Below are 13,181 nucleotides of genomic sequence, written 5' to 3' on the forward strand. Positions count from 1 at the left end.
TCTCTCACTTCAAGAGCTGTATGCACTTGTTCAGTTTCTGCAATTCTATTTCCTTCCATCCACAGTCTGAAGAGAAAATAAATAATTTTCTCCTGGAATACTGCTCCAATCTTTATTTTTAATACACTGTACTTGTATATATGTTCAGTTCCATGAAACTATTCTGTCATAATTTTTCAGGGTTTCTTCAATTCACCAAACTCTAAGGAAGCATTATGTTTTGGTGTTGTATTTAGTAAAAATATTTGCTAAAATAACATTAAAAAGGAAGGAGTGTGAATGATAGCAGTCTGATTTGCTTAGGGAAGTGAGTAAAGTTTTATAATAAGTAGGGAGGCTGTAACACGGAATTTCAGATTGGTGTTTAGTTGTGTTCTTGATTTCAACATCCATATGTTCTAGAAACAAAAAATTCTGAGTTTAAGTGCAAAATCATGTTAAGAACTTGCACTAAATTGAATTGAACTCTATTGACATGGGGTGGATTATCTCTGTAGTCACCTTAAGAACTTAGACTGGGTCCACTGTGTGTCCAAGATTTCTTGGGCTCTTTAAAAGAGGCTCATCTACACTGCTAGACGCACAACCCTCCAGACTAAGACTAGTTAATGTCCATTGGCTCTATGCATGCAGAGCCAAAGATCTCTAATTAATCCCCAACCAGTCTGGGCACTGACATAATGCTTTTTTCTCTCAGACTGCTGACAGCAAGGTATTTTGGCTGCCCTCTATTATACACGAAAAGCGACCACTGATCCCCTGCCACTGATCCCAGCTGGATCCACAACCAAGCTCCAGCTGAGCTATCAGTTTCCTTTAGAAGAGCCTTTCTCTTCTTGGTCAGCTTCTTCTGCTGGTCAGATTATTTCTTTTTCTTGATGCCTGGGCTACTCACTCCCATCAAGAGAACCTCTTTCAGTTTTTCCCTTATGGACCTCTCACCAGAGCCATTGAGAGATTTTTACTCCTCTCAAAAACAGCAGATTAGTCAGAACCTGAGACTTTCAATGCAGGAAGAGAACCCCACTTCATATAGTGCTGACAGCAAGGAGCCTCCAGCCATCTCTACCAAGTGCATCGAGAATAGTAAGGCCCCAACATTGGTCCTGTCTGAACCTGAAGTTGAGTACCAACTGAGACATTGACCCCAGAGAGGGAAAATCCCTCCCCAGCCACTTCTACTGCTAGGCTTTCCAATTATTCTTCCTGACGGTCAGATTACTGACCAAGAGACATCTTTCAGGTTTGCCCTCAATGGATTCCTCATCACAGCCCCTGAGAGACTTGACCATTCTCCATAGAAGCTGAGGACCCAGGAACTCAGTCCTCCAGTGTGGGAAGATGACACTGTAGTAGCAGCAGACCCATAAATGATCCCTCCAATGCAGGAAATGAATTTTCCTCCTCAGAACTGGTGCATGTTTCACAACTAAATGTTAGAACAGTCAAAGAAATATATTGTAACATGTTTACGTTACCGAAGACGCCGTAGAGATGGTTAATTGGGTTTATTTAACAGTCTACAAATAACGGCTATAATTAATGATCACAATATTACGGGTTTCCACACTTTACAAACCCTACAACAAAATCTCGTAACACAATCTTCACTTGTCTTCACGTACTGATAACGCGGGAGCTATACAAGTCTCCCTNCGCTGTTGATTAGCATTGCGTAGTTGCCAGGTTACGGGGCTCGGCTATCTTCGGCTCCGCTCGGCTCTCTTCGGCTCCGCTCGTGACGTCACCGCGCGTTGCGCATTGCGGGGTGATTACTCGCGTATTACGCGAGCGCTCAGTTACCGCTGAGGGGAGGGAGGGGAGCGCTGACTCACCCGCCGCGTCACTGCTGGTGTGGGGGGGGGGCCTCGGATTTCGCAACATGTCACAATATATAAATGTTAGACCAATTTTATATATATATATAGTGACATTTAGTGCCGAAATATGCACCGATTCTGAGAAGGAAAATTCCTTCCCTGCATTGGAGGGCTCAGTTGTGGGTCTGCTGCTGCTACAATGTCATCTTGTTGTTTGGGGATTATTCTGTTCAGTAACATTCCTTTCATAATTTGACAGAATTCAGAACTTATTATATTCTTCTATTGCATCCTCCATCAGTCTTCCCTTCTGAATTTATCTCATTTCCCAAGCAGATAAATTAGGAGCTGAGACAGCTCAGGTAGTATAACAAGAGGCCGAACAACACACGTTCAATTTCTGGCAGGTGCAAGAGATTTCTCTCTATTCCACAGCATCCAGACCAGCTCTGGGGATCACCCAGCCTCCAATCCAATGGGTACTAGAGGCTCTTCCATGGGGGTAAAAAGCCTAGGGCGTGAAGCTGACCACTAACGTCCATGTTATGCTGAGGTCGAGAAATGGTGGAGCTATACCTCCACTCCCCTGTAGGCACTTGTGTCAATATTATTTGAAAACCTCTATCACAATTTGTCCACATTAATTTTTATTCCATATTCTTTAGAAAGGTCCCATTGATTCAGTTTCCCTTTAGTTTTCTTTCTTTCTTGTCCTTATATCAATTCCCATTCACTCATGAAGTTGAACCCTTCTTGAGAAGCCGCCAATTGTGCAGCTACTCAAGAACTTTCCAGCATTTTATGGAACCCGAAGGTTCATAACTGTGTTCACAAGAGCCCTCCACTGGTCCCTATCCTGAGCCAGATCAAGCCAGTCCATACCATCCCATCCTATTTCTCTAAGATCCCTTTCAATATTGTCCAGTCACCAACTTGGCCTTCCTAGTGATCTCTTTCCTTCTGGCTTTCCCACCAGTATCCTATATGCATTCCTCTTCTCCCCATTTGTGCTACATGCCCTGCCCATCCCATCCTCCTTGCTTTGATAATTCTAATTATACTTAGAGTAGATAAAAGTTATGAAGCTCCTCCTTATGCAGTTTTCTCCAGCCTCCCATCACTTCATCTCGCTTCAGTCCAATTATTCTCAACACCCTCAGGCTATGTTCTTCCCTTAATGTCAGAGCCCAAGTTTCACACCCATACAGAACCACAGGCAAAATTATAGTTCTGTATATTCTAGTTTTTATGTTCCTTGACAGCAGATGAGAAGACAAGAGGTTCTGGACCGAATGGTGGCAAACATTACCCAAGTTCAATCTCCTCTTAATTTCCTCCTGAATCAGGATTTGATTTATTATAGTTGTTCCCAAATATTAGAACTGTGCCACATTTTCAAAACATCTGTTATGTATGAAGAATGCTGTCTTCTGGGATGTGGTGCCATGTAGATATTATTAACTGACATTTCGGAGGAATGTATTGCCTTCATCTTCAGGGTATATGTAATCTGCAATTGAGGAACCAGTGTGAGCAGGTGGCTGCAGACTGAATGCCAGTCAGAAACACCCAGCTATATAAGAACAGGAAGGTAAGGGGGGGCCACATAGGAAATCAATAAAGAGGAGGGGAAGGGTGGCCAGCAGGTCAATAGCCTTGGAGCTAAGCTGCCAGCCACGTATCAACCTGTGTAGCCTTGTGGATCTGGCGTCATGTTCCGGTGGTTTCTTGAGGGAGTAGATGAGAGGCTTCCATGACTTGCTGAGAGAGAGGTGGGGTGCACCAGTGTGCTATGGCACTCTGGTTGAAAATTGCTGCCCTAAAGTCTTAATACTGAAAATGCTGTTAAATAACCCATTCATGTTCTTGTCTTATCATCACACAATGTTCTGAACCACTCCCTCTAGTTTTGCTTTTAACATAATTAGTACTTCTGTAAATTAGTTAAATTTTTCTGCAGATTATTCTGGTATATTTTTAATCTTATTAAGCTTGAAAAAACTTTTCTCTCATTATACTGTTATATGCAACAACTGGGAATGAGAGTTTGCATGAAATTAGTAAATACTAATGATAATGGAGTTAGAGTAGTGAACTTTGTCACATCAAAAATTCTTACTGTCAAAAGTACAATGTTCCCACATCGTAACATCCATAAATTTATTTGGACATCTCCTGATGGGAAGATACACAATCAAATAGACCATATTTTGATAGATAGGAAACAGCACTCAAGTATACTTGATGTCTGATAATTCAGGGCAGCAGATTGTGATACTGACCACTACCTGGTGGTGGCAAAGGTTAGGGAAAGACTGGCAGTGAGCAAACAAACAACATACGGAGTTCATATGGAGAGGTTCAATCTCAAGAAATTAAATGAGGTAGAGGATAAAGAGCAGTATTGTGTTGAAATCTCAAATAGGTTTGCGGCTTTAGAAAACTTGGACACTGAGGTGGATTTTAATAAAGCTTGGAAAACTATTGGAGAGAATATAAAAATGTAAGCCAAAGAGTGTCTAGGTTATTTTGAACCGAAGAAGCATAAGCCATGGTTCGATGAAGGATGCTCAGAATTATTAGATCAAAGAAAGCAAGCCAAATTGAAGTGGTTACAGGATCCAAGCGAAATAAATTGGGATAATCTAAACAATATAAGAAGTGAAACCAGCAGGCATTTCAGGAACAAAAAGAGGGAATATCTGAAAGACAAAATTGATGAGCTTGCAATGAACAGTAAGAACAAGAACATTAGAGACCTGTTTAGAGGAATAAATGATTTTATGAGGGGTTACCAGCCTAGCAATAACTTAGTGAAGGATGAGAATGGTGATCTGCTTGCAGATTACCACAACATTTTGAATAGGTGGAGGAACTACTTCTCTCAGTTATTGAATGTACACAGGGTCAGTGATGTTAGGCAGACAGAAATCCATACACCAGAGCCGTTAGTACCTGATCAGCCCTTTTGAGGTTCAAAGTGCTATTGCAAAATTGGAACGGTATAAGTCGCCAGGTAGTGATCAAATTCCGGCAGAACTTATTCAAGCAGGAGGCGAAATATTATGTTCTAAGATTCACAATCTAATTACTTCTATTTGGCATAAGGAAAAATTGCCTGATCAGTGGAAGGAGTCTGTTATTGTACCAGTTCACAAGAAGGGTGATAAAACTGACTGTAGTAATTATCGGGGGATATCACTGCTATCAACTTCATATAAAATTTTATCCAATATTCTTCTTTCAAGGTTAAGTCCATATATAGATGAAATTATTGGGGTCATCAATGTGGGTTTCGATGTAACAGATCAACTACAGATCAGATCTTTTTCATTTGTCAGATACTGGAGAAAATTGGGAGTAGGATGAGACAGTACATCAGCTATTCATAGACTTCCAGAAAGCCTACGATTCAGTTAGGAGGGAAGTATTGTACAATACTCTGATAGAGTTTGGAATACCCATGAAACTAGTTAGGTTGATTAAAATGTGTTTNACGCAAGTAAAGAGGTTGGTCTAGAAGTAAACACAGAGAAAACTAAGTATATGTTACTGTCTCATCACCAAAATGCAGGGCAAAATCATGACATAAAGACAGGAAACAGATGTTTTTAAAATGTGACACAGTTCAGATATTTGAGAACAATGATAACAGATCGAAACCTGATTCAGGAGGAAATTAAGGGGCGATTGAACTCGGGTAATGCTTACTGCCATTCAGTCCAGAACCTTTTGTCTTCTCGTCTGTTGTCCAAAACCATAAAAATTAGAATATACACATACAAAACTATAATTTTGCCTGTGGTTCTGTATGTGTGTGAAACTTGGTCTCTGACATTAAGGGAGCAACATAGACTGAGGGTGTTTGCGAACACGGTGTTGAGATATTTGGACCAAAGAGAGATGAAGTGACAGGAGGTTGGAGGAAACTGCATAATGAGGAGCTTCATAACTTGTACTCTTCTCCAAGTATAATTAGAATGATCAAGTCAAGGAGGATGAGGTGGGCAGGTCATGTAGCACAAATGGGGGAGACGAGGAATGCGTATAGGATATTGGTGGGAAAGCCAGAAGGAAAGAGACCACAGGAAAGACCAAGGTGTAGATGGGTGGACAATATTAGAATGGATCTTAGAGAGATAGGATGGGATGGTACGGATTGGATAGATCTGGCTCAGGATATGGATTATAATATTATTGCAGTTCCTAATTTATTTACTTCTCTTTTGACTTCAGTCATACTGACTGAAATTGAAATGGGGATGGTAACAAGATATGTGAAGCTCAGAAGTAGGGTTCTAAGGAAGAAACAGGATTGCTCTGAAACTCTAAAGACAACACCTGAACGTTATTCTACAACATTCATAAATCTTTTATTGAATAAAGGCATATAAAGTATCATAAGGCTTTATAGAGATCAAAACAGAGTACTCTACATACATTTTGTGAAGAAAGGCATCTAGTGTGTTATGATTGAGCGTTCATACATATAAACCCCTGATCCATACATGAAATTAAACATAGGTCGTGAATAATATACTGTAATTCTTAGAGATGCAGTAGAATACCTTGTTTCTGTCTGCTTACATATGGACACAACCAGATATAACCAAAATATGAACTCTATGCAACATTAAAATATCCACTGCTAACCCTAAAACAGGATGTGTGTAGTCATACTTATTTCAAATACCAAGTATATGACCTGATCTTTCTCACATCCACGTGTCAATTTCTCTATCGGACAGCGTCAGAATACTATTAAATTCTCAAAGCATAAAACGGAAAAGTGAACTGCTGATTCTATTTGACATCAACCTATATTTAGTTGAAATCATATACATGTAAAGGACAAGAAATAAGTTTGTATGATGATTAATTCAGAGAATGGCTGTTACATTTGGGTTTAAGAAAAAATTATTTGCTTATAAAATAATTTAAAATATAAAGTGGAAAAAGTTTGGTATCAAGGGAAGGCTGTCTAAATGTCAATCACATTTTCCACAGGAGGGAATGTTTTAATTCTCCTGGACAGAAACTTTTCACAGCCATAAACATTTAGATTCTTTCTCTATAACCTCCTAGTATCATCTCTTTCCAGGTTTACTTGCAGACAGTTTTTGAAAATCTTTACTTAGCAACTCGTCTAATGGGTCTCTCTGTAATGCTTCCTCCCCTGCAGCCTCCCGCTCTTGTCTGTTGAAGAGAAGACTTGCCAAATATTGAATCTTGCTGTCTGAGGGTACAGGAGTTACCTCCTCTTTATGCTCTACGTAAACAAAAGAGTCAACATTTTTTGCCCGACCTTCTTGACTCCACAGTAGTTTTGCACGAAAGTCTTCCTTTTGAGGACTGAAAAGAAAAAGATTACAAAGGTTCAGATTTTTTGGATGTGACATCATGCAAATTCATAGATGAACACCAACGAATTGGAACAATATGCTGCCTTCACATCTTCAGGGTCAAAGTTATCTTCAAAAGGTCACAAACAAGAAGACCTCAATCAGAACAATCACTTCCATGAAAAATCAGAATTTATAAAAAAAAAATATGTTTAAAGATTTCATAACAGTAACAGATGCTGATATATGCTAATAAAACATTAAATTCTCTTCACAGGAAGAAGAAACGTACCATTTATAACAATGAGCACAGAAGATGGGATTTTCTGTTTGGAAAAATCCCAGGATTGTAGGGCACCAACCTTGTCTTAAGTGTGCCAAAAATTTTGAAAAGTGTATGGATTCTGACAACTGAAGAATTTGGTGGAAAAACTGTAAGGTTCAAAAACACTGAAACCTGCTACTCCATTAACTGTTACTTTAGAAAATCATGCCATTTTGGTATAAAATCTTTCAATCTGGATATTTATATCAAGAAGATAATACTGATTTGCAGGTTAAATAAAGACACTCTTTCAACTGCTGAGGTTGTATACCGCCAAATAGCATGTGACAATAATTCTGATGGGTGAACAAAGAAGGATTTGGCAGAAGGCAAATGTGGCACATTTTACGGTACTATCACAGCAAATGGCTGGATAAACTGAGGAAAACAATGAGAAACCCATTCATCATCTAAACAAAGTACCTTTCCAATATAAATTTAATGTCATTATTGCATCAACATGACCAGTTCCTTAAATATTGTGACATGTTGCGCAATGGAGGACAACCCCTCCCTACCCAGCAGTGACGTGGCGGATGAGTAAGTGCTCTGTCCCCCCCTCCGCACTGTGACATGGCAGGCAACACCGCTGTTGACACGGCGTCAGCCAACAGCGGTACCGATTACGTAACAGGCAAGCGCTGTGACTATACAAGGGAACTAAACAGCCGCCGCAGTCAGTTGAAATGTCGCCGTCGCCGAGTTCAGTTGTTGTTGTCAGTTAAAGTGTATCAGCCGCCAAAGTGAGTCCTCCAGTCAGCAGTGAACGAGTAAAGTGTATCAGCCGCCAAAGTGAGTTCTCAACAGCAGTGAACGAGTTAAAGTGTATCAGCCGACGAAGTGAATTCTCAAGTAACGAGTAAGTGTGTGATCAGCAGTGACACAGTTGGAGTATAGCAGCAGTCGCAGAAAGAAGAACCGGACATGTGTGTAACTGAGTAATAATTGGGAGTGTGTGATACAGTGACACTTGTATAGCTCCCGTATCGTAATTAATATGTGTAGCCTACTGAGGACAGAGTGAATTGATTATTGCGAATAGGGTTACAAAGTGTGAAACCCCGCAACTTTGTTATAATTAATTGTAGCTGAGACTTGTAGGTTGTTAAATAAACCAATTAACAATCTGAACGGCGTCTTCAGTGCCTAAACACGTTACAATATACTTTTAATACACACATTCATTACTAATTCAGTATTTGCTTTTTGTCACATGTTTACAATAATAGAAATCCATTGTTTTGGACCAGAGCCATATACTACTTACCTCCTTAATGACCAAGACCTGGAATCTTCTGAGCCAAATGATTCACTTCTAGGGAAATCAACAATAGAACCAGTTCCAGAACTAAGGGGACTAGGGCAAGGGCTTGACATTATGGCAGCAGCCAGTGGTACTGTTGTAGAATTGGAAGGAAGAGATGTAATTTCAAGTACAGGATTTGCTATATGCAAAAGTTTGGGTTGGTAAGGCAGTGCATTATCTGCAAGACTTTCACATACATATTTGTCAAGGAATGACAATGTAAAATCTAACTTTGTTTCAGTTTGTATGGGTTGTTGTAACACTTTGTGAATAACAGTTATATGTGGTAGTGCTGCTAATAGTTCCATACATGTACATCGTAGGTATGCATCTGCTAAATGAGACTTCAATGTTTCTTGAAGGAATTCTTCTAGTGAATCTATGGCTGTATCATACTTCTCAGCAATGTGGCCTGCTGACTGAATGATGGAAATAAGTAGGTTTTGAACACCATAGGACATGATGGTGTTGGGTTCCTGGTTGTGCAAAACTTTATATCCAAGTGATATCAGCTTTTCAAGTACCAGTTGATCATCTTCTGCACCACAGAACTGGCTAAGAGACCACACATAAACCTCAAGAACTGCAGTTGACACAGTTTTCGATTCGGAATATTTTCCAAGGATGTTTAGAACTTTGGATCTTGCAATAGTTCTTTGCTCCAAACTGCCATTACCTAAAGAAGAAATAATAATTAAACAGAAAACCTGAAGGGGCATCAGAAGAGAAAGGAAGGAGCACCTACCAGAGAGACAAAAAAAGAGAGCATAAGATATTTCTCTTATGAAGTACATTCTCTGAACAGAAATATCTTACCGTATGTTTCAGCATCACAACCTACAATAACAATGACCTGATACAATAATCAATTAAAGAGTTATTATTAATTTAATAATGAGTTAATTAAATGGATAGTAAAATCCAGCTCATACACAAATTAAAGAGAAGACATTACAGTGTGTTCAACTTGAGATGGAAACATGCTGCTTGTGATAACATGACAATGCTTTACTGTGTGATCATAAAGGGAATGGCAGGGGGTTTCTCTGCTGTGGTATGTCTCCCTCTACTTCAACAGAACTTCATAATTGATTGCTGTAAAAAGGCAACATAAACATACTGTAACGTGTTTCGTTACTGAAGACGCCTTTCAGATTGTTAATTGGTTTATTTAACAATCTACAAGTCTCAGCTACAATTAATTACAACAATATTATGGGTTTCCACACTTCAGAACCCCACACACAAATCTCTTCACACTATCACGATTCACTCGTTACAACTGAACTCGGTGACTACTACAATTCCACTCACTCCTTACTGCTCACTGCTGGCTAGATTCCAACTCTACTTGTAGGCTGCTGCCTTGAGAACTGTCTTCGGTGACTGTGTAGTTCCCTTATAAACCCTCAGCTGGACAACGGGAAAACAGTTATGTGATAGGCACCACTGTTGTCTGACGCCGTTTGCCGATAGCCTAGCAACTGCGGCGTCCCGTGTTACGTCATTGCTGTTTACTTGCTTTGCCTAGCAACCGCTGTTTACTCGCTTTGTTTAGCAACCAGTGTTTGCTCGCTTTGCTTAGCGACCAGCGTGCTGGGACTCGGTTCACTTCAGCTCCGCTTGGCACGTCATGGCTGGCAGGGAGGGAGGGAGGGGCGTCATCCATAGCGCAACATGTCACAATACCATATTTTATAAGTACTGTTTGAACTGACCCCCTTCTGCCCAGTATGCCTTGCAGCTCACAAACAAGCTTTGTGGCACATTCTGAAGCAAACAATTTGCTGCATACTTACAACACACTTGCTCTCCTACTTCCACTCTGTGTAATGGTACTTGTTGAAAAGCCTGAAGATTTTATTCATGCAACAATCATATTTGGACCAATAATGTAAAGAAGGAAATGAGATAACACCATGAACAGACCATTCGTTATGTCTGTGATCACTATGAAAGTTCCTGATATCATGAGTCATCTGTGCAGTCAAAAAATACATGTAATGACCAATACAGTAGTATATGAAGGTTCTGCTTGCTGAGATCTTTCCATTTTATGGTCTGCAATCACTACTGTTGCAATAAGATATAGTATTTAACAATGAGCTCTCAGTTGAAACCTTCATAACATAGAAAACTTACAGAATGTGCATTTGGAAGTCCATTCATAAATACCTACAGCAATGAGTTCTGGCAAAGCTGTGTGTATCAAAGCTTCTCAAAGAGTGGTGGATCATACGTTCAGTTTGCCACAAAGAGAAACAATGCAAGTGTAATATGCGAATGGAAGGAAATGTTTATGATACTAGGCACTGTTACAGATTAATATAAATTGTCAAGACATTTTGAACAAGGAACTGGAGATTTTCTGGGATCTGCACTCAGTCACAAAACTAATTAAGTTCTGTCTGTGTACAATATGAATGTGCATGAACCTAAGCGACCAGATTATGCAGCAATAATTCACTTCTGTAACTGGCTGTTGTTAAATGTTCATGAGGGAGTAATGGAGCCACAGTTGCTATTTGTATGCAGGAAATTATTCACTCCATAATTTCAGAACATGTCAAGAAAATAATTTACATGGTGCAAGGCAAGCTTCAAGGCAGGAGGAGGTCAATTCTTATAAAATATGGTAACTTTATGTCACTCTCTTATAGCAATCAGTAATGAAGTTCTGTTTAAGAAGAGTCAGCAAGCAGGGAGGGAACAACCACTTCTGTCCACATCATTTGCAATTTATCATTCACAGTCATCCTTCCTTTCAATCCAATATAGTCAGCATGATTGAGAAAACATTCCTAAATAGACCAGCAATCAAATAAACATCACTTCTTGACAAATGCAAATTTTGAGATCTGTGAATAAGAGTCTCATCTCTGCTGGGCCCACTGTGTGAATCAAAGCCCAATAAAAAGCTAAATAATCAGCCTGTTCCTACCTTCCAAAATTAAACAGTGTATCTATCTCCAGTATTCAAAATTATACCTGGTAGATTACATCCATGGAACAGGATCCTTCTTAAGAAGCTGATAATTGCTCGGTTGGTCATGAAATTTTGAGTCTTTTATGAACCTGAAGGTTTATTACCATGTTGAAAAATTCTGGCCACTGGACTCCATTCTCAGCCAGCACAACCAAGTCACTGTGTATCTCAATATTCATTTTAATACTACTATCCAATCTACGGCAAGGTATCCCAAGAGATTCCTACCCTTCAAGTTTGCTGACAAAAATTTTGTACAATAGAAAATGCTTTCCACCAACCTGCAAGCAACATGAGCTGAATCCGTCTTTGTATGGCCTTAGCTTGCTTATCCCGAGCCAGTGGTAAGACACGTATAAGTGCAGCAATATGCCAATGGGTTTGGGAATTAGGAAATTTATCAGTTAAAGCTACAGCCCTGGATATCAGGTCATGCTGAAGATGTGGGTTGTGTGAACACTGGTCACATACATAATCAACCACTTGAGTACACACAGTCTCTGCATTGTGAGCTTCTGCTACCGTACATAACAGACTGAGTGTGCGGCGTTTCATGGCTTCATCTGGATGACAGAAACTTGTCAGCACTACATCTTGCTGTGCAGTTGACAACGGTAGTTTGTATTGCTGAAGTACAATCTCCAATAAGCTCAGACCTGCATATCTATAATGGAATAGTAATTACTGTCATAAAGTTCATATGAAACAGACTCCAGATTAAATACACACTTGGCTTTACTGGTAGATTTGTCCAATCCCAAGAATAAGGAGTGAAAACCAGAATATAATGGAAAAGAACTGATATAATTGGTTACTATAGGATTCTGACAATGGTGTATAACACACTGATATATTGGGTTTTTGGACTTTATCCATCGTCCTGGTTTTTAAGATAACAAATAAAAACACGACGTTTCGGAAACTGGATCTGTTTCCGTCCTCAGGTGAAGGAAGGTGTTATGAATATTTTTCTTATTAGCTCTCATGGGCTTAGCCTGGTCTCAGGTGTTTATAATCTTCATGTTTTGTGACATCGGTTTGTCCAGTGATTGAGGCTAGCTCTTTCTAACGGACCCAACAGAATAGGTGTTTTCCTTCACCTGAGGACGGAAACAGATCCAGTTTCCGAAACGTCGTGTTTTTATTTGTTATCTTAAAAACCAGGACGATGGATAAAGTCCAAAAACCCAATATATCAGTGTGTTATACACCATTGTCAGAATCCTATAGTAACCAATTATATCAGTTCTTTTCCATTATATTCTGGTTTTCACTCCTTATTCTTGGGATTGGACAAATCTACCAGTAAAGCCAAGTGTGTATTTAATCTGGAGTCTGTTTCATATGAACTTTATGACAGTAATTACTATTCCATTATAGATATGCAGGTCTGAGCTTATTG

General features: G+C 39.5%; 1 protein-coding gene across 2 annotated transcripts in view; it reads right to left on the reverse strand.

The window, feature by feature from the left end:
- Positions 1–6,167: 6,167 nt before the first annotated feature.
- Positions 6,168–13,181, reverse strand: part of LOC111866248 (AP-4 complex subunit epsilon-1) — a 19,166-nt gene continuing 12,152 nt past the window's right edge. The window contains exons 7-9 of one of the 2 annotated variants that reach the window (XM_023855024.2): positions 12,061–12,443; positions 8,755–9,469; positions 6,168–7,172 (exon numbers count right to left, since the gene is read on the reverse strand). In XM_023855024.2, coding sequence (XP_023710792.1) covers positions 6,908–7,172; positions 8,755–9,469; positions 12,061–12,443 — 1,363 coding nt within the window. In that variant the 3' untranslated portion in view covers positions 6,168–6,907. The remainder of the gene's footprint in view (positions 7,173–8,754; positions 9,470–12,060; positions 12,444–13,181) is intronic. The other variant, XM_023855025.2, reaches the window with a different exon arrangement.

Source organism: Cryptotermes secundus, unplaced genomic scaffold (genome assembly GCF_002891405.2).
Source record: "Cryptotermes secundus unplaced genomic scaffold, Csec_1.0 scaffold940, whole genome shotgun sequence".
NCBI classification, from domain to species: domain Eukaryota; kingdom Metazoa; phylum Arthropoda; class Insecta; order Blattodea; family Kalotermitidae; genus Cryptotermes; species Cryptotermes secundus.